General features: G+C 43.4%; 2 protein-coding genes and 1 long non-coding RNA gene across 4 annotated transcripts in view; 1 reads left to right on the top strand and 2 right to left on the bottom strand.

Moving 5' to 3' along the window:
• Positions 1–4,540: 4,540 nt before the first annotated feature.
• On the bottom strand, positions 4,541–6,924 carry LOC120433167. The gene is made up of 2 exons (XR_005608379.1): positions 5,192–6,924; positions 4,541–4,989 (listed from the first exon to the last, which is right to left on the bottom strand). It is a non-coding gene; the product is annotated as an uncharacterized LOC120433167 (long non-coding RNA).
• Positions 6,925–7,089: 165 nt separating this feature from the next.
• On the top strand, positions 7,090–15,066 carry LOC116334667 (profilin-2-like). Of its 2 annotated transcripts, none has more exons than XM_031758148.2 (3): positions 7,090–7,374; positions 10,405–10,597; positions 12,965–15,066. In XM_031758148.2, the coding sequence occupies exons 1-3, from the start codon at positions 7,246–7,248 to the stop codon at positions 13,060–13,062; spliced, it is 420 nt and encodes a 139-aa protein (XP_031614008.1). In that variant the 5' UTR covers positions 7,090–7,245; the 3' UTR covers positions 13,063–15,066. The 2 variants fall into 2 exon arrangements, with proteins under 2 accessions (XP_031614008.1, XP_031614009.1); XM_031758149.2 differs by lacking the exon at positions 12,965–15,066 and adding an exon at positions 12,539–12,906 and having other exon boundaries at positions 7,208–7,374.
• Positions 15,067–15,913: 847 nt separating this feature from the next.
• rnf13 (ring finger protein 13) overlaps positions 15,914–24,591 on the bottom strand; it is a 37,967-nt gene continuing 29,289 nt past the window's right edge. The window contains exons 8-10 of the mRNA XM_031758141.2: positions 23,993–24,086; positions 17,376–17,456; positions 15,914–17,184 (exon numbers count right to left, since the gene is read on the bottom strand). Coding sequence (XP_031614001.1) covers positions 16,817–17,184; positions 17,376–17,456; positions 23,993–24,086 — 543 coding nt within the window. The 3' untranslated portion in view covers positions 15,914–16,816. The remainder of the gene's footprint in view (positions 17,185–17,375; positions 17,457–23,992; positions 24,087–24,591) is intronic.

A 24,591-nucleotide genomic window follows, 5' to 3' on the forward strand; every position in this document is an offset into this window, starting at 1 on the left:
TGCTTTGGTGACAGTGGGAAGGAAAAACTCCCTTTTATCAGGAAGAAACCTCCAGCAGACTGGTTTAGGGTCACGGCAACTGGTCGCGACCCCAGTTAATAATAACTAATAACTAAATGTAGAGAGGTGTATAAACACCTAGTGGGTGAAAAAGGTGACTGAAGAAGAGTCCATCGAATCTTTATCATCATTCCTAAGAACAAATAGGAAATTAAAGAAGAAAGTTCATCTCTACTTTCTCCAGGTTTTTCTTTTCTCCTAACCTCTGCAGGACTTTCCTTCTGGCCACATCATCGCCCTGGGGGTGGGTTTACACAAGGTAACTATTGCGTGCGTCGTGGACTACGGGTCACGCGTATTTGCATGCCCACATTTTACAAGTGTCTTCACATGAGAAAACGTTTGTGTGCTCAGAATCCATTTGCATGTGTGTGCATGCCACCCACACCTACTGTCACGATCAGTGTACGTCCACTCGAGCTGGGTGGGTACCTGTGTGGAGATGTTACTGTAGCCATGAAATTTTGTATCTCAATTAACCAATAAATATGTTTAAACTTTAATTCCCCAGCTCTGCCCTGCCCTCGTCAGATAAAAATACTTTATATTTATAACATTTCTTGAAGGGAAATTCACCGCATGCATCTATTAAAGAACCAATGAAAATGCTTCTGACGGACCGTCTGTCAAAGCTGTCCATGGGTTCTCTCAAATGGAGAGCATGTGTGCGTCCACTGGTGAGTATCCATCGCCTCCTCAGTCTTGGCTGCTATTGATTTTCTATTGTCTGTGACAGGCGAGGACGTGGTGAGCAGAGAGGAGACATTTTCTAGGAAAGGAGCTGCTCCAGCACTCCATCTTCTCTACCTGCTGCTGCTCAATATTTAATGCACTGCACCCAAGCTGTCCCAGGAAGGAATTCAAGTTAAAAAACAAACAAACAAAGAAGCTCAGCTTCCTTTTTAAACCATGGCTGTTACATTGGGGTTTGTTTCATAAAACAAAACAGTCGCACTGCTGAGGATGTGGAAAAATGCAAAAGAGAGCACGCTTTAAATCACCCCAGCATAGCTCTTTACAGCTTAACAACCCAATGACAAACATACTGTATTTTTTTTAAATGTGTGAAGTGTGCACAAAAATCCAAGTTTGTCCAAAACACTGATTTATTCAGTGACTCTGAAACATCACCGTTAATCTCGTTAAAATGACGTTAATGCCATAACCGCATTGACGCAGCAAATCTCAGTTAGCGAGTTAACACGGATCACCCCGTGCGTGGGGTTGGACAGTGCTAATGCGTTAACGAGCTAACCGTGCTAACGCGTTGGCGCCGTGCAGCCCCATGCACAGGGCAATCCGAGCTAACTCGCTATCTGAGATTTGCCGCGTTAATGTGGTTATGGCATTAACGTCATTTTAACAAGATTAACGCTGACAGCACTAATCTTATCCTTTGAGAAATTTCATGTCCCATCCATCCATCTTCTGCTTATCTGGGGGCCAGGTCGCGGGGGGAGCAGCCTAAGCAGAGAAGCCCAGACCTCCTTCTCCCCGGCCACCTCCTCCAGCTTGTCTGGGAGAACACCAAAGCATTCCAAGGCCAGCTGAGAGATATAATCTCTCCAGCAAGTCCTGGGTCTGCCCTGGGGCCTCCTCCCAGTGGGACATGCTCAGAACAGGACATCTAAGAGACGCCCAGGAACCATCCTTGTCAGATGCCCAAACTAGCTCAACAGGCTCCTTTCGATATGTAGGAGCAGCGGCCCTATACTGAGCCCCTCCCGCATGCCCAAACGCCTCACCCTACCTCTAAGGGAGAGGCCAGCCACGCTTCAAAAGAAATCTAATTTCAGCCACTTGTATCCACGATCTTGTTTTTTCGGTCACTACCCACAGCTCGTGACCATAAGTGAGGGTATCGATCAGTAAATTGAGAGCTTCACTTTTACACTCAGCTCTCTCTTCACCATGACAGACCGGTACAACGTCTGCATCACTGCAGCCACAACACCAAACTGTTTGTCCCACTCTTCTCCCGTCACTCCTGAACAAGACCCTAAGATACTTAAACTCCTCCACTTGGGGAAGGAACTCGTTCCTGACCCGGAGTGGGCACTCCACCCTTTTCCAGCTGAGGACCATGGCCTCAGATTTGGAGGTGCTGATTCTCATTCCCACTGCTTCACACTTGACTGCGAACGATTCCAGTGGAAGTTGGAGTCCTTCACCCGATGAAGCCAACAGAACCACAAAATCTGCGATTCTAAGACCACCCAAGTGGAAGCCTTCTGCCACTTGGCTATACCTAGAAATTCTGTCCATAAAAATTATGAACAGAATCTGTGACAAACAGCAACGCTGGCAGAGTCCATCACCCACCGGAAACAAGTCTGACTTATTGCCAGCTATGCAGACCAAGCTCCTGCAATGGTTATAAAAGGATCGAATGGCCTGTATCAACAGGCCAGACACCCCATACTTGAAGCACCTCCCATAGGATACTCAGGGGGACACGGTCGAATGCCTTCTCCAAGTCCACAAAACACATGTAGACTGGTTTGCTCAAACTCTAATGCATCCTCAAGTATCCTCAAGAGAATAAAGAGCTGGTCCATTGTTCCACAACCAGGATGAAAACCATACTGTTCCTCCTGCATCCGAGGTTCAACTAATAGACGGACTCTACTACTTTCATATGTATGAGTCAAAAATAGGTCCTTTTTTCCCTGCTGCTACACAAGACAAAGACTGAACTGGGGTCATGAATAAATAATTTTGTTAAATTGTGGTGAAAAAGGTCCTGAAATGAGTGCAGTTCAGGCTTCTCAAGACAAAGCAGAGCTACCTGCAGATTCTGCCGTGCAGGACTAAAGGTTGGTAACCTCTAACCCTATGTCCTCCTGCTCTAGTATTTATAATGTTACATTAAAAATAACTCAGCTCTTTGCATCGTAAACATGCTGGAGGTCACTGTTCATACTTGATCTTCTTTCGGCTGCTCCCTTTAAAGGTCGACACAGCAGATCGTCTGCCTCCATCTCACCCTATCCCTGTATCCTCCTCTGTCACACCAACCCTCTGCATGTTCTCCTTCACTACATCCATGAATCTTCTCTCAGGCCTTAAACTTTTCTTCCTGCCTGGTATCGCCATAGTCAACACCATTTGTACAATATATCTATTATCCCTCCTCTAAAAATATCCAAACCATCTTAGCCTTGCCTCTCTAACTTTGTCTTCAGCATTGCTTAACAAGCCTTGTTATCATTTATCTTTCAGTGCCATAGAGATGCCTTGAAAACATGCAGTGGAGCAATTCAGGGATATTTTTCTTCAATAAAAACAGAGAGAACAGCATTTTTTTTTCTTTCTTTTACAATATCTTCAGGCTGTTTGAGTACAGTGAGCTCATTGTTGTGTTCAAGAAACCACATTGAGATGATCTGAGCTTTGTGACATGGCGCTTCATCCATCAGAAGATGAGTGCACTGTACTAATAAAGGGATGAACACGATGGGAATATTCAGGTAGATTGTGGCGCTGAAAAGATACTCAGCTGGTACTTAAGGGCCCACAGTGTGCCAAGAACATATCCCAACACCCTGACACAACACCACTTGATAAAAGGCAGGCTAGAGCCACGTTTTCATGTTCTTTACGCCAAATTCTGACCCTACCATCCAAATGTCGGAGCAGAAATCGAGGCTCATCAGACCAGGTGAAGTTTTTCCAATCATCTGGTGTCTAATTCAGGAGAGCCTTTGAGAAGTGTAGGCTCAGTTTCCTGTTCTTAACTGAGAGGAGTAGCACCTGGTGTGGTCTTCTGCTGGATGCCTACATGCCTAAATGCACTAAGTTGCTGCCTTGTGATTGGCCAGTTAGATATTTGTGTTAAGAGGCAGTTGAACAGGTGTGCCTAATTTAGTGGCAGGTAGCAAAACATCTGATAAAACCCTAGAGTGTCTGAAAGCACAATTGCCTTTTTTTTGTAAAGCAGGAGTGAACATGTTTGACCTGTTTTTTTTTTTGTTTTTTTTTGTCTTGACCCATCAGTTTATCAAGAAATACTCCACAAATATAAAAAAAAAAAGTATTTGCTTAAAGGCTTCTTCCTCAACCTGCATTTGCAGTCCATGACAGGGGTTATTGACGATGAACTTCCTTGTGGTGTAAAGTCCAGGTAATAAATAAATAAATGCAAAAAGGCTGTGCAGTGCAATTTAGCGCAAATATAATCGTATCAGTGCTGCTGAAGCGTTTGCTTCCTTGTACTCTGAACATGTCCTACTTTTTTCAAAATGCCTCGACACAGTCACGGGAAAGCTGTATAAAGAATCACAGAAATTTTATGTCATGACAACATGCACTTAAATTGTAGTCACTTGGTGTGCATGTCCCTGTTTAACAGGATGCCACAGCACATGTTTTGAAATCAGGGCGTGCGCTACACTAACATGAAAACACTGAAAACTTTTTTTTCCTTCAAACCAGTCTTTCCATTTCAGTGAGAAAGTGAGAACAAAAAAACAAACTGCAGCAACTTTATCCTGCTTTTATTCACTTCATCAGAGCATATAAAAAAACTTTCATACATTACAAACACTGATCCCCGAGAACTTTAAGTTCTGTCATGCCTGAAAAATAAGGAATGCATGCATCTGCAAAAAGGAAAAGGAGTGGGGTGGCTGAGGTGGGCGCTGATATCCAGCTATGATGACAATGTTCTTGTTCAAAAAAGCAAACCTTTTCTAAGGCAAACAAGTAAGCTCTTTTCTGTATCTCCATGACTCATGTGTAAGCTGAGTGGTGTGGTTGTGAGTGGTACTATTTTGCCCAAGCAGAAGTGCAAAACAGAGGTGGCCATGGAAACTGTCGGCATCCAATGGGAGATGAGGATATGGGTGTGGCCATCTGACTGACAAGTCTTTCTGCCCCGCTCATGTCCTGCACCTTGGTCAATTAATAACTTTTTTCGCGCCCATTCTTCTGAAGGAAGAGAGAGAGAACAAGGATTAAGTCGAAGTTTCTAGAAAAAGAGATAAGACTGTCATGTGGTGCAGGGCCTCAAAAAGACTGAGGAAGCTGTGTTTATAGCACACTTAAAAAATGCCCACAACGTAAAGAAAAGCTATTTTACTTACAGTTGTTTAGTCTTTTTTTCACATTAGTCTGAGTCTAAAGGATTTACCTCCAATTAGTGTTTTTGATTTGATATCCAAATCCTGCAATGGTTCCAAGTTCCTGGTGCATTTCACTTGAATCCCTCTGGGAAGTTTTTGGCACGCCAGCTTCCTAACACGTGTCATTTCCCTGAGAGTCACGTTAATCTGGGCGGCAAACGCCACTTTCTCCTTTCACTCTTTGCCATGAACAGGTTGGCTGACCTCTGTTTGTTTTTGTACACCTGCCAAATAGAGGTGGCCACCCAAGGTGCCCGAGCACACACGTTTAAGCTAGTTTGTGTAGAGCTGGAAGAGAAGAAGAAACCTCAGGGAAGGGTTCCCTAAATGAAGATCACACACATATCACCAGAGTAGGAGGAGCAGAGCAGTCTTCTAATTTAAGCACACTGATCACAAGAGTGGCCTGATTATTAATGGTTTCCATGGAGCAAACACAAACAGACAGAAATACAAAACACAGCAGCCTCGTAATCACAGATCTGACCCACAACTGACATCATCCGTAGGTGTGTGACTGGCTGATGCACGTCCTTAACCAAACTGCTGCACCTGTAGAAGCTCAGCGTCCTCGGCACCCCTTTTTGTGGTCATCAGAGCTATGCTGGCCAGGTGCACACATGCGCACTCTGAACTCTTAAAAAAACAGAGCTGTGTTTATTCCTTTTATTCCAACTGCCTCCCAAAGAACGAGCTTGTTTTATGTTCATTATTTTTTAATGCTTTTTTTTTTTGCCCCTTTGTTTTCAGTGGGTGCGGTTATTGTATGAGATGCTGTGAGGCTTTTCTTTTCTTTGAGCTAAACTTGCAAAGCAACACCAAATAAACACAGTGAAATTGCAACAAAGAAATAGTTTTGAAAAAAGTTAAAGGATAGTTTAGGCCTGCCACCATAAAAATCCCACATTTACATACTTTGTGACAACTGTCATACTGCCACACTGTAAGAGCACTTCTAGAGAAATAACACAGAATAAAATCATGAGCAACTCCCATAAAACAGTAAATAAACATGATTGCTGTGTATTCACTGGAATGCATTCTGGAGCATAAGCCATGCTTAACATGTAAACATTAGGCACATATATGGAAAAAAAAAGCTTTTCCCTTTGACACAGTGCTAATGATGGCTGCCTCACATTATATTACATTCATATTTTTCTCTATTATAAGACACAGGTTTGACATATGCTCTACCCAACAGGTACAACAGGTTTTCTCTCATGATCCCAAGAGCTTAAACCATTAAATAATTTTCAGTTACCTCTCTCTGTTTTCACCTGTGATCTTTTGAGAGTGCGTCTTCTGGCAGGTGTCTTTCTGTATATGACACAGTAACTCAAATGACAATTGTAGTTAACAGAGTCCAGGAAGAATCTTCTCAGATGATTAACTGGACTGTGTAGACATCACAGGAATGTTAAATCAAGAACTATAAAACTTTCAATGCAAATTTTAATATTAACAAAAAAACTCTAATTCAGTGTTTAAATAAAGAGATGGGGGCCAGCGTGTCTTAAATGATCAATATAAAGTGAAAAAATTAAACTGTGTAAATGCCTTTTTAAACTTTCTAATGGAAATCTTATACCGACTTGCTTTTTGGCCAAGTAGTCTAAGCTTTACATGAGCTTTAAACCAGTAAAATTCTCCTTTGCAAATGTAAACTTGTTTTTTAATCAAGTTTAAGGCCTTAAAAAAATCTGGAAGATTGGCTAAATCTTTGATGCACTTGAGAAAAATACCGTCTTCCTTATTGCTGTCGCGATTAGCCATGATATTCCTCCGCCGCTTCCTATATTATACAATGGGAGGAGAGACGAACAACGACTCGGGCGGAGTGATTTAGTCAGGACTACACCCAAGCGCCTGTCCGGTTGCAGCGGCTCCTCTTCGTTGCCTAGACCAGAAGAAAGCCGGGACGTAACGGTGCCGGGGGGGTTTTGCTTGCTGGAGGCCCGTGTAACCACCGATAAATACAGCTTTCTCACAGTTTCTTCGTCGTTCAAGTGGCGATCGTGACTTAGCTTACTTTTTTCACCTTAAAACTAATTTCACAAACATGTCCTGGCAAAGCTACGTGGACAACCTGATGGCCGATGGCAGCTGCCAGGACGCGGCCATTGTTGGGTATGCGGACGCCAAATATGTCTGGGCATCTTTTGTCGGCGGTACCTTTGCCAACATAACGGTACGTATGTGCTGTACGTCGGTATTCCTAGTTGTGTATGAGCATAATGCACATTTTTGCATGTCGCTTATACGTTTGTCTGCATGCCAGGCCTTGTTGAATGGGGGATAAGCGAAGCAGTGTGGGTACACATGGTATCCGGTGGTCACACATAGGATCCACTGGCATGTGTGCGCCGTTGCTTTTCAACCTGTCGCCTGCAATTGCGACCTTTCTTTTCCCTCTTTTATTGTACGTCTACTATCTTAACGCTTAAGCCATTTTTTTCCCTTTTAGAAATAACTGCAGCACCGAAGAGCTCAAGCTAGAGACCATCGTTGCCGCGAACTCGAGCTAAAGCGGCTAACTTGGCTGCTAGCAGTAACTAGCCGCATTGGAAAAGCTACAGTAATATAAGAAAATTAAACAGTAGTCCTATTAAACTATTGTATCCTGAATTAGTCATTCGCATGTTAAAAACTGCTTAGTATTTTCTGCTACCACAAGCTTTTCCATGCAGACTAAGTCAGTTTAGCAAACTACACGGTTAGCTCAAATCGGGCCGGTCATCTCCCTCCCCACCACCATCATCCTCAGTCATTACTAGCTAACGCTAACGGCGCAGGGTTGGCGGCGCTTGCACGCATTCCTTACGTGCTGGCGTTCCGTTGGTCCTTTTCAATTTTCCTATTCGGCTTCTGTGAATCTCTCCACCGCTACCGCCCATCATTTTTCCAAGATGGCGGACACGCTCCCAGTTTCTTATTCATTTTTGTCCATGGGAGCTAACCGAGACGTCTGGGCTCGGATCTCGGTTTTTTTCTCATTAGCATGCCACCCCCTGTTAAGGACAGCATGCGTCGGATGCTCCTATTTTACAACAAATAAAAATCAGTCGACTGAAAGTAAAGCTAACTTGTTTAACAGACACATTCGGGGTTTTCCTTCATCCTCCATTTTGTCCGTTAAATTTATTTTGCCAGTCATCTACGTTTCTAATCGGGACTCCTCCGGTTCCAACGTGAATGTAACGAAGATTTAGCCGTTCTGGTTGGCTAATATAAAATGAAAACCCCGCTCATGTGGCGGGGACTGGTTTCGTTATCTGAGGTTAACTGGGAGTGCCCACTCGGAGCAAGGAACGGCAGCGTTTTTCCTTTTGAAATGCAGCAGTTTCCTTAATGGACTTTTTAGCGTGTAAAAGGAGCCTGCTTTTACCGGCTGTCAACCAGCTTGCCCGGTGGTTAAATTTGGTAAAAGGAACTCCCTTTTCATGAATACAGAAGGTTTTCAGGGGATCTGAAGCCGTTTTCATGTGGGGATGGCGGCTTTTCATTACCGGTTGAAGTGACCAAATTAGCAGCCCAGGCCTGGGCTTGTAGGTAGCCGCCATGCTATCGTTATCTTAGCCGGTAGACGTGCTTTGAGTTTGCCGTTTTTCTTTCCTGACTGTGTGCCATGACTCTGCACTTCTGGACTCAAGGGGCAACGCCTTTTGTTCTGCAGTTCGCTCCAAATAAAGTAGTTTGAGCAAGAAAATGTATATATTTTTTACTGTAATGGGTTTCAAAGAAAACAAATAAGTTGTCCCCAAAAGTGAAATATTAGCAGCTTAACGTTTTCGTCATTGCGGTATGGTCGAGATTTCAGAACTTCTCCACCGGTAGCATAAAGGAGACTCCTTGAAACCAGACCATGTGCTTTCATCTGCCCTGGGCTGGATGGTCTCTGTATCAGTCTAAACACTGCCCTCTGTGCTAAGATGACTAATAAAAACCATTACACACTTAAAAAAAAAAAGGGGGGAGAGGAGAAAAAAACCAAACACTTTTCAACAAGACTTAATCTTTTAATATGCATCTCTTTTAAAGAGAAACGTTATTTAAACATCAATACAGTGTGGTTTGAAAATTTTCTTGACTGGGGTCGAGGGGGGAAAAGGACAATTTGTCAGAGATGGAAACTATGACCTCATACATTTTTAATGACTGAATTGTAAGCCATATTAATTAAAATATCCCATAGGTATATTTTGGGCCTCTTGCAGAGTAATCCGTCTAACCAAATACTTCATGATAATGGAAATTTGGCCTGGAGGTCTTCTGTAAACTACATGTTTATGTTGGTGCCTTAAATGGGTGCTGGAGCAGATTAGTTTAGGATATCCTTCCTGTTGGTAGATGTTGAAACCCCCTATTAACTATATATATATATATATATAGATAGATAGATAGAGATAGATAGATATAGATAAGATATATATATATATAGATTAAGGGAAATCATTACACGAGAGTCCAGCCAGCTGTGGACATCTTGTGCATAAATTCAGTCATAGTTGAATGTTGTGCAGTAGTGGCAATAAATACTAATTCTACCCTCTTGTAATTTAAAAGCTGTGGATTAAACATGAATGCAAGCTCTGGGCACAAGGCGTTCACAGACTAGAGTTGGACACACTTGTGCATTTATCATATAACTATTTTACTACAATAAATTCCAAATTATTTCACAGTATGTTTCTCAATTTATATATTAAGCAATTATGTTTTTGTTGTGGAGGAACAGCAGATTCTGAGCTGAGAGGAGGCTGGGCAGTTAAACTTGAGGATGGAGCAGTTGTGAAATCTGGGCTGGTGCTGATGTGTAAAAGAAGTTTGGCTGATCTTCTTGTGCCAGGGAAACACAGGAAATGAGTAACTTCCCTGTTATGAACATCTTTCAGCTCTTGATCAGCATCATCTTGCACCATTTTCTAAAACTGCCATCAAAATTTGATCAAAGACAACAGATTAACACTGACCAATGCAGCCATCAGCCAAATAATTTGAAACACTGGTGTCTGCTCAGGCTTTCACAATGTGTGCGTACCTAATTAAGTTGTTTGTGTAGCTCTTGCTCAATCTCGAGGCTTCACAGCACCCACATGATGAAGCAATACATGTTTAAATTGTTTGTGGAGAAACCCTCAAGTGTCTCCACATAAGCAATATTCTGCATTGATGTTAACAAGGATCAACCTGACCTTCTGATCTCTGTGCTTCCTTCTAGCCTGAAGAAATCGACGTGTTAGTAGGAAAGGACCGAGAGGGATTCTTCACCAGTGGGCTGACCCTGGGCAATAAAAAGTGCTCCGTAATCAGAGACAGCCTCCAAATTGACAACGACTGGACAATGGACATCCGAACAAAGAGTCAAGGAGGAGAGCCCACATACAATGTTTCTGTAGGCAGAGCAGCCAAAGGTAAGCATCAGGTATACTGCTGTTAGCAGCATAAATCTTGAGTAGTTACACAGTAACCTGCTTTCAGTTTTACCATTTTTAGTTTAGCTGTTTATTTTTGTTTTTAAAATGATATTGTCTTGTGCAAGCATGTGGGGTAGATGTTGACTGCACCTTTCCTCAATATATGACAGATGGGTGTAAAATGTCTGGATATTACTTTCAGTGACGGTCGATAACAGGCCGCAGTTGCTTCCATGTAGAAATGCATATTCAGGTTGTTTGAGCTCAAGAAGTTCATATTCAGAGATTTATGCAGATTTTCTATTATCTGCTATGACTGTTATCCAAGAGTGAGTTTATTTCCCAGCTGTAGTTATATTGCAGTTTAATTGGTATGGTTTACCTTTAACACTTTAAGACTAAGAAGCTTACAAATGAGAAAATCATAATCAGTTATGGTTTAAAGTGTCTGTGTATGTTTACCTTTTTTGATATGTGAATTTAATCATTTTGCCTCTCCAGTTTATTCAGAACTTCTTACAGCTGCCAAAAATCGGAACAATTAAAGGGTATCATTATCATTTCTTTGTGGAAATGGTTTAAACTAGATAAATTCTTAAGCTTCAGCCTTAAATGTGACCATCGGTAGGTTAAATTAAAGGCTTTTTAAAATGTATTTCTAGTCAGCTGTAGCTTGTCATGGGTCACAACCTTGATAACATTTCAGTAAGCTGAAGTTGAGTCTTTAAAGACTTGCCTGAGAGTTGTCAGTTTTCATGTTGCCTGTGTGGGCCCCGATGTCCTGTCCTGCCCAGTTCATGTCACAAGGTACTCTACCTAACAGAGACTGCATCAGCAGTTTCTGGGCTCACTTTTGGGATCAGGATTTCTGGGAAATTCTTTCTGGAATGCATGCATCTTCCTCCTTTCTGGTTTAACACACCCCCTTACCTTCAAATTCACAACCCGTTTTTCCCCACTCACTTCCACTCTGTCCTAGTACTTAAGGCACGTGAGGGTTTTTTAAATTTTTTTTTTTAACATGTATTGAGGAGAGGTATGCCAAGCATGCTTCTGCATGTGCTGCATTAGTGATGGTTAATAGTTCCTAACTTCACTTTCTTGTTCTTTGCTGCTGTCATGGTGCATAATGACAGATTAAACAGACTGATAGGAGCAGAAACGGCCATGAAATGCTAGGCTTTCTGTGCCCCACCCTCTTGGCCAAACAGCAGGTATTATTTGGATGTTTTACCAATGTAACTAAAATGGACACAGAAGCTACTCTTGCAGCCATTTGACCTGGTAAACAAAGACTGCCTCCCATCAGTGACTAAAACACTGACTAGATTTTTCACACGGTGCATCAGAAAGTTTCCCAAAGAAGTTTGAAAGATAAACATCAGCCTCTTTGCATTGAATTTGTTCATCACTGTAAAGTGACTTTGGACTAGTTTCAGAGTTCTGGGGTCTACGTTTAGCAGTGTAGTAAAGCCTTGCTCAGGCTTTCAGCTCCTGTTTAACCACAGCATGCTGGGAGAGCAGTGTCTTCTTAATAGTTTATAAAATAATAAACGATGCATTGAGTCTTTGTGGCAGTTTGCTGGTATTGCAGTGGACTCTGTGCTAACTCCAGCTCTGTGCCTCTGCTTGTTTGGGCATCACAGATCTGACGACAAGGCTTTGCATGCATCCTTCATATTTATTTTCCTGTTGCACTCACTCTGTCTTCCTAACTGTAACGTGACCTGTCGCCACCAGCAGCACTGATAAGAAAATGAATGTTGGAGCTCTGCGCAGCCTTCAGAGTTGAAGGCACTGCTCTGCTTTCTGTGCCATTGTCTTCCTTTTGTAGCCGTCTCGTCTGCCTTTGCCGCTTTACCTCTGTGCTCTTCTTCTTTTCATTGTGTGATCTCCGCACCTTCTCTAAATGTCCCTTCTCTGTCTCTTTTCTTTCAGTCTTGGTCTTGGTAATGGGCAAAGAAGGGGTCCATGGAGGCGGATTGAATAAGAAGGCATACTCGATGGCAAAATACTTGAGGGATTCAGGGTTTTAGTTTAGTTTTGATGTAGCTTATGCAGTGTAGTTAAAGGAAAGGAGTTAAAAAAATAAAAAAAACAAAGGAAAATTTAAAAAAAGCATAAAATTTTGGGGAAAAAACAAAGCAAAAAAAAAAATCTGTTCTATCTACTGTTGAGCCCATGTTTCCCCCGCGTCCCTGAACGGTCCCGTTTAAACAACCCCAGGAGCATTTCTAAACGGCGCAGGGTTCGAGCTCTGTCCCCATATTTGGCTGAGATGGCATTGAGTGTTTTTCTTTTTCCAGCCCTGCAATCAACATGCCTGTTCATTTTATTTTGTTTCTTTTCCTTTGTGTACTCCAGCATTGGTTATTGTCATGGGGAAGGAAGGTGTCCATGGAGGGCAGCTCAACAAGAAAGCATTTCAGATGTCTGAGTACCTGAGGAAGTCCGGATACTAAAGCAGCCTGTACCCAGCTACCTAGCAGCTCACCCTTACCACCCTGTTGCATTTCACACTACTCCAGTCCTAGTTTGTAGTTTTGTTTTTCTGCCTTCTCTTCTCCCCATTTGTTATCTCTGTTTGCTGTTTTCTTTTTTTTTTCCCCTTGTCATTTCCCCCAACCCACTCACCCCCCCCTCCCACTCAAAGCACTTGCTCTGTGTACTCTTTAATACCCCTCTAAGCACTCTTGAGTTGATCCATAGCAAAGATGAGCATGTTGCTAACAGGATGTCATGACAAATTTGTACTTAAAGACCAGCAAAAAAAAAAAAATTCTCGCTGAACACTCAGAGTTAAGGCTTTAGTGTTTAATTTGAAGCTTATTCTTTTATTTTTTTCATCCACATTAGTGCCCATCACTTAATCACACACACTCCCTCCCCGAGCAGCCGATGCCTTTGGAGCACTAAAGCTCGTCACGTCTTCCTCTGTCGTTGCCCCCACCCACCCCTCCACGTCCTGGCGGGGAGACTGCGCGCATATCTCGGACCACCGTCGCTCCCCTCTCTGATCCATCACTACAGATCCACCCCAAAGTCCCTCTTGCCAAATTTTCACTTCCTCCCTCCCTGCTCCCCCCCTTCCTGTTCAAATCAAGCAAACACTAAACCTCACTGGGCAGTCTTCAAACACTACTCGCCACTCCAGCTGCCATCCTGTCAGATATCACCCCTTAATCTGTGTTTTTTTAAAACAAAAAAACAAACAAAAAATGCGAGGATACTCTGGGGCATCACTATTTGATCTTGGCGAGATCAGCCCCCCTCCACTCCCCTGTAGATCATCTCGAGCCCACAGTGGATAGTAAGAAGGGATCCAACTGAGGACTTTTGTGATCACCTCTGTCCTTCCAAAGGTGGTGGTGGTGTGGGACTCTCCTCCTGGCATAGCAGGCCTCCGCTATTACACGAAAAATGAAAACCCACGGACATTCCACAGTAACAACGGCTCAGGCACTTAATACTTTTGTTTGCCAGCTCCTGTAATGTATATTCTTTAATTTCTTTTTGTTTTCTTTTTAAAGGCTGCCTTTTTTTTTTCTCTCTCTCTCTTTTTTGGACAGACATCCCAGCATATAACCATCTGGAGTGTGTCCAGTTTGAATTTCTTTTTCTTTATATAGGACCAAGTATAGTTGAAGGTCGGGTATTTGTACACTCGCTCTAAATCATGTGAAGGATGGCTGCTTTTTATTCTTTCTGATGAAGGAAACACTAACCAGACAGTAATACTAAAGTTTAAAAAAAAAAAAGAAGCATCAGTGGAGGTAAGGGTGGGAGTTTATGAAGAAAATGATCATTAGGTTTTTGGTTTTTTTTCTCTTAGAAGAAACACACAACTGCATTTCAGCAGCCCCATGCTGTGTTGACAACTATAATACTGTGGAATAAATTGCCTTCTCTCTAGTCAGTTGAGCTCTGGGGAATCAGTCTGTCCACGCTCAGCACTGCTAACAACGTCCAAGTGGGGGGAAAAAAAAAAAAAAAAATAAAAGTAGAAATGACTCTTAATGGGAGATGGGATTAGTTGGAACAAAGACGCTCATGGCTGTCTTGTCGAAACTTTAACTGCAGAACCTGTGTATCCTGTGCCATAACGTAGAGAGATCTGTTGCTGTTGTAAAACGGATTTTTACCCACTGTCCATGAAGGGGTCATTTCATTGGCACTTTTTTTTTCTTTATTTTTCTAGCTTCAGCTCCACTGTTTAGGCCTTGTGGGATATGTGTACTCATTAAAAAAGGAAAAAGAAGAAAAAAAACCTGTTTCAAGTCCTGTTTGCCGGTCTATTCATTTTCTTTCCTCACCACTTTTTTTTTTTTTCTTTTTTTTTCCTCTTCTTACATCTGGGATACAGTCTCTTTAATGCATTTGATTTCATATGCATAAAACCAAGAAATGCCATAAATTGATTTATCACCTTGTTTACAGACAGATCAAATAAATTTATTCCAACCAGATTGTGAGTTTACTGTCTTCTCTGTTGATCTGAACACTTTGCTCACAGAGAATCGGTGGTAATCATGTTTGTACTGAGCTAACTGCAGGTGTTAACGTCAGGTTCGGCCTCATCTAAGGTGCTGGGGTCCCCAGAACATAAGTGCTTCTTCAGATCTGAGTGTAAGATTGTGAAGTAATTCTCAAATGAATTTGCCTCTATTGGTGCAGGAAGTTTGTTTTTCTTTTTTTCTTTTCCGTATGTCACACCAGACTTGAAACATTACTGCTTTCAGTACAGCTGTTCAGGAGCTTGAGACGGCTTTTGATTAGTTTATAACAGACGTTCAAGGTCCACCAAAACACATCTCATCTTTACTGATGGTTTTTTTTTAAGGTCCATAAAGTGCTCAGAAAAACCATAATGTGACGTTTCCTTACCACAAGTGCACAGTTCCTGTTAATGGAGGTGATTAGAAGACTCCAGAACAGCTGAGATTAGACTATTTTTAAATAAGAACCAAGCTTTTTTTTTTTTTTTTCTCCTTTCCACTGGAAATGAAGTGAGGGGGAACCAAAAGACTGTCCAGATCTGCCACATTTTAAGCCTCAACTACAAGACCACCCCAGAAAATCCTAATCTAGTGTGTAGATGTAAAATTGCACTCATTAACTAAGAAACTACTGATATTTGACTACAGCATAAAGATCCCTTTACTTCCACTTTCCTAATGAGCCGTGTCAGACTTAACAGGCCGATTGGTATCGGATAATAAGGTCACTGGACGACTATTGAATGTTACCAAGAAACCTATAATTGGAGGATGTTTTTCCAGTACTAATGAAGCTCAAGTAAATCGCTCAGTCAAGTGTCTTCGTCAGGCGTTTTATTGAAGTGAATTTGTACAGAGATGTTTGAGCAGGAAAAAAAAATACATGAAATGAGAAGGCAACAGGATTTATGAACAAAAAAGAAAAATCAAGCTGTGTTATGAAAAAAATCTGATTATTTACTACAAACAGTATTAAAAATACATCGGGTCAGTTGAGCGTGCACCATGAGGCCTACCGAACAGCAACTGCTCAAGTTAAACGAAATGAAGTTCACCACAGGCGACGGACAGTTCTCACAATCTGAACTGGTGTAACCCACAGCTTCATGTGACACCACACGGAGAGCACACCCTCTTCTTCCAGTGTGTCACTCAGACCAGTTTAACTAGAGCTGCTCTTGCTGTGAATCACTGTAACAAACTGTGGCACAAAACACAGGAGCTCCTTAAAAAAAAGTTAATGATAGAAATAAATTGGCAAACCACATCGCTGTGGCTCAAAGTGTTAATTTTATAAAACCAATGCTGCATAGTGGTCCAACCTGTGTCACTGTAGCATGAACATGTATATACAATAAATGCAAGATGTCCTTTATTGTGATCTATATTTATATACACAGTACATTTACTGATCGTGTGTCCAGGACCTTTGGACTCGTCTGCTTGTGTGTCATCTTTTTACGACTAAATAAAGAGTACAGTATGGCAGGGTACTGTACGCAGCAGTCTGGTCAAAGCGATGCCAAAGGTATGCAGACTGGAGCTTCGTCCATAATCATGATAAAAAACAAAAACTTATGATTTGTATTTTGTGAGAAGGAAATTACAATGTATGTGTAAGCAGTGAGAGAAGAACTGGGATGACTCTGCATTGTGCCCACAACAAAAGTCTGCAGCTGTGAGGTCGGGCAGGCCGGGGAGCTTCTAAGCGACACGTCGGTCAAGCTCGGGGCAGGTCGTGCTCGTGGCCTTCGGAGCACGGCTGCTGCATCTGCACCACCACGGTCTCCACGGTGACCTCCTCCTCGGTGTCGCTGCTGTCCAGCTCGTCGTCCTCGTACTCCGAGGATTCCTGGTCGTGCTCGGAGCGCGACGCCCCGGACATGGTGCCGAAGGAGTGGGCGCTGGTGGAGGCCAGGGAGCGCAGCAGCGGGGTGCTCTCAGACACCTCCTCGTTCTCGGGGCCGCTCTCCCCCTCCTCCGAGTCAGAGTCCGAGTCGCCCTGCGAGGGCACCACCTTCTGCTTGCACACCGGACACGTCTTCTTAGTTTTGGTCAGCCACGGGTCCACGCACTTGCTGTGGTAGGCTGAGAACACAAAGGGCATCCTGTTTATGCAAACCAGCCTTTGATGGTTGTCACAGCAAAGGTTAAAGTACGAGAATAAGATCACGATGGAGCCTCATTATCTGCTAAATGACATGATAACGATCCAAACAGAATAAATCAGAGTAACTGGCTTCTGTCAGTGTAACTGTGGAGATTTTGTAGTCACTCACCATGAGAGCACGGCAGGACTCTGAGTTTATCTCCCTCTTCATATTCATCCAGGCAGATGGCACACACATCGTAGTTATCACCTGGGGGGGAAAAGAAACCATATTCTCCCTTTAATTGAACACATTTGAAAGAAAGTGGCTTTCTGAGCCCCTGAGAGTCATAATTTCTAATAGGGATGGGACTCATTGATAAAGATGGTGCGTGCTTAATAATAGAGGATGAATTCACTGTGATCCCTGACAGTGCTAATGTTTCTGAAGGTTACTGAGGTCGAGCAGGTTCACAAAGTCCAGCTGCCTCGCGAGGCCGATTTCCTTCGATTCTTTGTCCCTGCACCACCCATCCCACCCTCAGCCTGCAGGGCAGAGCAGCATCTCATTCCCTGTGCGCACTGAAAGCTCAGGAATTCATCAGCGCACTCCCTCTCAAATTCCACAGCGTTCTTCTCCTTTTCCTTCCCTTCCTCTTTCCCTGCCTGAGCTGGAGGGAGGCCAGGAGAGCAGGGGGCTGTGGGCCGGTGTGTTTATGTAAGCTCTAAATGAGCATGTTTTCCCTGACTGGGCTCTCTGTGTCCGCGCCAGAGCCGCATGTGACCGTATAAGGACGGGGAGTCGCATCAACCGCCCCTCCTTCCTTTCCCTCCATCATCGACTTCCAACTCGAGGCAGCGTGTCCGACTGCGGCTCCGCCTCAGCCGTTTCACTTTCAGCTTTGTTTTTAACTCAAAACACCAACACAACCACAATCATTGCTAATTTTCTTTTCGCCCAACACTCCTCTGACACGACTCCAGAGTGGCCTCCATCCTTTCCTCTCCTCGCTGCCAGTGCTGAACAGTCGCAGGGTGAGGGAGAGTTTGTGCAGGCACGGATCCAGTATCCAGTATCCACTCAGGAAATGCTGAACTGTGGCAATAACTGAGCTATTCTGAGAAGCAGAAGAAAAACGTTCAGTGGCTTTCTGAACTCTGTTCTGTGAACTCTGAGGCCTTGCACTGGGGAGATAACATTTAAAAATAAATAAACAAAAATGCCATCGAGGATCGCTTTCTGCGACACTTCAAAAGCTGTTGGCACTTTAAGGCTGCTCAGAATGGACAAATATGGCCTGTTCACTCGAAAACTTGAGAGATTCCTCCAGGAAAGCCGAGGGCTCTGCACAGCACTGCAGCAGAACATAAGTCACAGTCTAACCGAGTCGACACCCGTCACAGAACAAATTAGCCCACTTGAGCTGATCAAAGAAACTGCTACGGACATTTCTCGAATCTTCCACCACAATAACACAATTTCTGTGAGCTGAGATTCAGGCTACGTGCGGTACCCTAAAGCAACATGTTTTTCATCAGGATGGTGGTTACTCCTCATCCTAGTTTAAAAGTTGGGCTGTTGGACCCTCGAAAAACATCTAGGTCACATCTGGCAACTTTTCAGATGCTGGGAATCCCTCGCAAATATGTTTCGGGGCTAGTAGCACACGTTAAAAAGCTCTGAGAGCTGGTGCAGCTCCTCTTCCCTCCATTTTTCCCATTAATCGGCCAGCCTGCCAGCATTCCTGGCTCTCAAAGGAACCACGCTGTCCTACTGAACTTCAGACAAGCAGTGAAAGCGTAGCAGAGTTGGGGCGGGCAGGCGAATGAAAGAGAGGCTGACAAAAACTGAGTAAAAGGGCGAGGGGAAAAAAAAAAAGCATCTACAGTTTGTCACCGCCGACCAGACAAGGACAGCTGGCAAGGAGGCCACTGAGCTAAGAGACAGAGAGGGCTCCTCTGTACTGACATCAACATGCTTCACACACCGACGGCTGAGACACTGCAGCTGCTCAGTCCAGTCTGTGTGTGTGTGTGTGTGTGTGTGTGTGTGTGTGTGTGTGTGTGTGTGTGTGTTCGCCTTGGTTTGAATGTGCAAAGCTGCAGGGAGGGGTGGGGTGACTCATCATACACAGGGAGGAACAGACTGCAGGTCAAAGATCAGAGGAAGAGTAAAACCAAGGGTCAAAATCAATCCCTTCATTCTTTTATTCATTGTTTTTTCAGCCAGTTTGCTGCACGTGTGCATTCACACTTTCTGACTCATACATCTGTCAGATGCCGGCTCCTGACAAAAACTGGCATCAAAGTGAGGCTAAAGCTCGCTTTCAAATGTCAGGCTGTCAGTGGAGCTGATGCAAGGTTCTGTAAGAAAACTGGAGCATATGTCATGTTAATGGCAGTGCGGTGCTTAGCCGGCAGTCGCACAGCTGCAATTACATAATGCTGTATGTCGGCACAGGTCTTATGTTACATACTGGCATTGTGCGCTGATTGCACGGGTATTGTGGCTTTCATTAAAGCATTGTGTACCATGCGTGCAGACACTAGTCTGAGGAATCCCATTTCCATGCACACAAGTGACGTTATTCACCATCACCACCTCTGACCCATATCTTTACAAGCACTGTCTGCTGGCCAACTGCAACCGTCCGACTTATTTAAGCAAACGACCTGCATGACAGCAGACTACAAAAAGAAAACATGTGTCTCAATAAGGTGCTGGGCCCACAGACTGTATGTGCAAGATGGACACAAACAGCGTGACATCACACACCGGTCAGTGAGGCCCCGCCCGTCTTAAAGCCTTGAGCTGTAGATTTTAGGTTGTACCGTGTCAGTGCTTTGAAGTGATGAATAAGCAGTGGATGTGACTGAGCAAACAAACGACGCTGCACGCTCACGTGGTAACACCGCATGACCTGCCCTCACTCTTTACCCCTTGAAGCTCTTTTCTGAACTAAGTGGTTTCTGTCATGTATTTCAGACCTGCCTATAGAATAAAATGACTGGGTTTGCATTAGAAGTTAGTCAGGGTGGTCCCTGCCATGCACACACAAGCTATTCTAATGGTCATCCAACTACGTCTTTATTGATTCAGTAGATTCAGTAAAAAGGACTAGATGTTACAGTCCCTGATAACGCACTGCACCCTTAATGTACTGAAGGGTACACGGGAAATCATCAAATGTCGTCTTTATGGAGGAAGGAGCTACATAGTAACCAGCTTCAATGAGACCATAAACACATCAGGAAAATGTTTGGAGCTTGCTCGGGTCACTTTCTCAGACTTTTTCTGCAACTAGAGAAGTCGTCCTCTGCTGGGTATGAGAAAAAAAAATGCTAATTTAGGTTACCGTTCTATCATTTTATCTCTCAGCTCGACCACCACCTGCTGCTATCACAGCTTTAATGTGCCATGGCATCAGTTCACTGACTGTCTGGAACTCTAATAGAGTTCTGTCTTCCAAAATTTGGTGTTTTGGTAAATTGGCATTTTGTGCGTTGGTCCAAAATGTTCCACTGAGTGACTGTGAAGCCACAGAGTGACATTCACATCATTTTCATGCTTGAACCATCAAGCGAGATCATTGTGCTGCCTGGAATGGGCATCCTAGAAGAAATCACTGTCATAGTCACTCAGACAAACTCTGTAATATTCAATTTTGTCTAAATACATTCGACAGCCACTTTATTAAGAGTAACTGTTCAACTGTTTCTTAATGCAAGTACCTAATCAACCAATTATATGCCAGTGAAATGAAGTTCAAACTGAGCATCAGAATGGGAGAGAAAGGTGATTTAAGTGACTGAATGTGGTTGTTGGTGCCAGACGGGCTGGTCCGAGTACTTTAGAATCTGCTGACCTACTGGGATTTTCCCCACACAACGGATGCTGGAAAAAATGGGAGAAAATTCCTTCTTGATGTCAGAAGAGAATGGCCTCTCCAAGCTGGTAGGAAGGCAACAGTAACTCAAATAACCACTCGTTAATACCAAGCTATGCAGAAGAGCACCCACATGTCAAGCCTTAAAAGCATAAGACCGCACCAGGGTCCACTTCTGTTATCTAACAACAGGAAACCGATGCTACATTTTGCACGGGCTCAACAAAACTGGACAATAGAAAACTGGAAAAATGTTGCCTTGTCTGATGACTCCAGATTTCTGCTGCGACATTCGGATGGCGGGGTCAGAATTTGAAGCACTGATCCAATCCTGCATTAACACTTCAGGCTGGCTGTGGTGGTGGTGAAATGGTGGGGAGGATATTTTCTTGGCACACTCTGGCCCCATTAGTAGCCATCAAAGGTGTTAAAAAAAAAAAATTACAACCTGCAAATCAATTTATACTAAAGTATTTGCTGAAGTGATGGACAGGTTTCTGCCGATGCTGGTGTAAGCTCCTCTGTCAGATGGTGAGCAGATACTCTCATCAGCAGAAAGACATCCTGCCAGCACAGCAGCAGCTGTAATTAGCTGGCAAGCATCTTCCCACTTCCCAAAATGACTCCACACCATGCTACATTTCTTAGCTCTCCTGGCCTATGACTCACAGTAACACAGAGCAAAGCCATTACAGATTTAGATGTATACCAAGACTGCCACTAACAACCCTCCTGAAGTAAATGGTAAGATATCAATTTGGGCCTGCTGGCTGCTTCCACCTTGGTGTGATTATTGTAGCCAAGCTGAGACAGGGAAGCACTAAATGATACATCAGCCAAGAGACAAAAACCTTAATAGCTTTGAAATGTTCGAGGTAGCTGCACTTTAAACCAAGTACAAAAAGGTATCAGTGATTTAAATGTTTTACGAGACCTTTAACACGAGAACATGCCCACTGAACCTTTGCAGAAAAACATTCTGCACTGCAACTTCCGCTGCATTTCAAAATAAGCACCTGAACATGTAATATGCTGCACAGCTGTTCAGGGTTTCAGATTTGCAGCTTCAAGATCAACAGCCACACAGCATCAGAGTACTCCCACTCACTAAAGCTGAGTACTCCCACTCACTAAAGCTGCATCTGGTCAAAGCACCCCAGAGTCCGAGCTCAGCATTATCTGCTGTAACTGGGGCCAAGAAGGGCACCATTAGACATCTTTCCCAGTCTGAAGCTGCACCGTTGCAGTGATGAAGTTCAGGCACGGTGCCAAAAACTTCAGCACTGCAACGGTGCAGGAAGCAAGTTTTCTTAGCATCACATTGAAATGTGTGGAGTTGAGTTGTCCCAAAGGCTACAGCTAAAAATAATACAAGTCACAATGTGGCGCTTAACCTTAGTATACCACTAACTCATAACACTTGCAAAAACAGTGACACAAACATCAGAAATTGTGCTGCAGTCATCCCAAATATCCAGAGGCCAAATCCTGCTAGAGGCCTTCCTCTTACCTGAGGTAAGCACCACCTAACAACACACAAAATCAGACAGCAGGGGTGCTGTCCCACTGTGACAGCCCTCCCATGCTCAAACCTGACACTTGCTTTCTTGCCAGGTTAGCATTGCTCCAAAGTGCAGAGCTCAAAAGGTGATTAGGTGGAGATTTGGTGTCCCCTTCCCGTGTCGTTAAACGCTCTGACTCAGCTGACAGGCGTGCAGACGCCGCCCCGGAGGCTGTTTCCTGAACGTCCGAACTCGCCTGAGCAGTAAAGGGTGACTGCAGCGGTGCTTGGTGGAAACCCTGAGTCAGAGTGGGCACTGTTCGCAGACGCAGCCGTGACAGCGCACAAACCACAGAGCCTGACGTGACAGAAACAGTGACCAGAGCAGCACATGCTGCTTTTAGCTGGTCTGATGCACGTGCTTCCATTACTGCCAGGCAGGGAGGAGCAGCTCTGCTCATAACCCCCCTCAATTAGCAGCTTTGCAAGGGGGATACTTATTATGCACCACCCATTCTCTACAAAGCTCCCTGGTGTTTCCCTGCACAGACGACTGCAGTCCGGGGCTTTCCAGCCCACAAAATACATCTGCTGGAGGTAACACAGCCGGCAAACATCTAAATACACAGACAAACTTATTTACCCAACACACAACGAGGATTTGCCTTTCAAAACAATGCTATAGTCAGCCTGACACCTATACTTAGAAAGAAGGAGAAGCCACAGAGTGTTACTTAGAAAGCTTCCAGAGGTTTTTGATGAAACACTCAAATATTTACACAAAAATAAAAGCAGAGATCTATTTTTAATTCATCACATTTCCTCTCCTATTGCAAACAAGCCCGACATCTGCCCGACAGGTAAAATCCAAATTACACTTAGCTTTCGACCCAGCCGGCCTCCGGCATGACCGAGATTACATTCCAAACCATCAGTCATGTGTCCAGTCTCAACAGAGAGGAGCGCTAATCTGCTTTTGTGGAAAAAAATCAAGTCCATATTAATCAGATTAGGCGCAGAGCTCCAGGGAGCGATGGTGTGTCGCAATGCATCGATGACATCTCTGTTCTTGGCCGAATCATGTGAGAGAAAGGAGCGGAAGAGGAAAAACAGCATCTCTACAGATCGCGAAGGTCAGAGGTCAGACTAAAAGATGTGTTAAAGGCTAGTTGCTTCAGGGAGTCAACACAATGCTGGAATATTTTTGCTAAAGGGAAACAAACTTCATTGAAACCTTGCTAACAGACATGTAGCACTGCTCCTTCTGCACATAATGATAATGTTGTGCTACAGAGCAGCTTCAGCAAAAACTGAGCCACCTAGAACTCTTAAATTAACTTTTATTAAGCCAGGAAGTGAAATTATTGAGATTTTCCTCCTCCTGTGAAGCATCGATGCGAACCACTGATCTTTTCCTACCTTTCTTGTACTTGTGGATGGGAAGCTTCTTCAGCTGATCTTTGCGCAGGCGGCTCCTCCGAGCTCTGTGTCGATCCTGGACAAACTTGGTGATCTAGTCGAAGCACAAATAGAGCAAAACTGTCAAAATGAGCGCAAACCACACACACATCTTGTACAAGTAAAGTCAAAGAAGCTTAAATTTACAGAACTTAACACATTTATTAGACTACCTGTCATAAAAACAAGAAATTGCTCGAAAACACGTTTAAAAAATGTTAATGTTATTGCTATTTATTAAAAAACAACGTCTTTCTGTTCAGGGATGCAAGTAAATTAATGTAATTTGGCATTTTAATTAAAATTAATAATGTAAATTACTTTTTTTTCTGCTTTTCTGTAAAACTGTCAATTCAAAAATTCATGAATAACAACAATAATTATACTTCAGAATTTAAAATAACATTTCGATGAAAGAGCTCGCAAACACTGGTGGATTAATCATTACAGAAACATAAAAAATAAAAAGACTTCAACCTGAGCTGAAGTCTGGTGCCTGATGAAGAACAAAGTTTTGGGATTAAAAATTAGTTTTCCTAAAATAATATAGAATTATTTTT

This window comes from Oreochromis aureus, linkage group 15, assembly GCF_013358895.1.
Source record: "Oreochromis aureus strain Israel breed Guangdong linkage group 15, ZZ_aureus, whole genome shotgun sequence".
Lineage (NCBI taxonomy): Eukaryota > Metazoa > Chordata > Actinopteri > Cichliformes > Cichlidae > Oreochromis > Oreochromis aureus.

Coding starts and splice junctions, on each gene's coding strand:
- LOC116334667 (XM_031758148.2), top strand. CDS start 7,246: ATGTCCTGGCAAAGCTACGTGGACAACCTGATGGCCGATGGCAGCTGC. Junction 7,375..10,404: donor GTACCTTTGCCAACATAACG/GTACGTATGTGC, acceptor GCTTCCTTCTAG/CCTGAAGAAATCGACGTGTT. Junction 10,598..12,964: donor TGTAGGCAGAGCAGCCAAAG/GTAAGCATCAGG, acceptor TGTGTACTCCAG/CATTGGTTATTGTCATGGGG.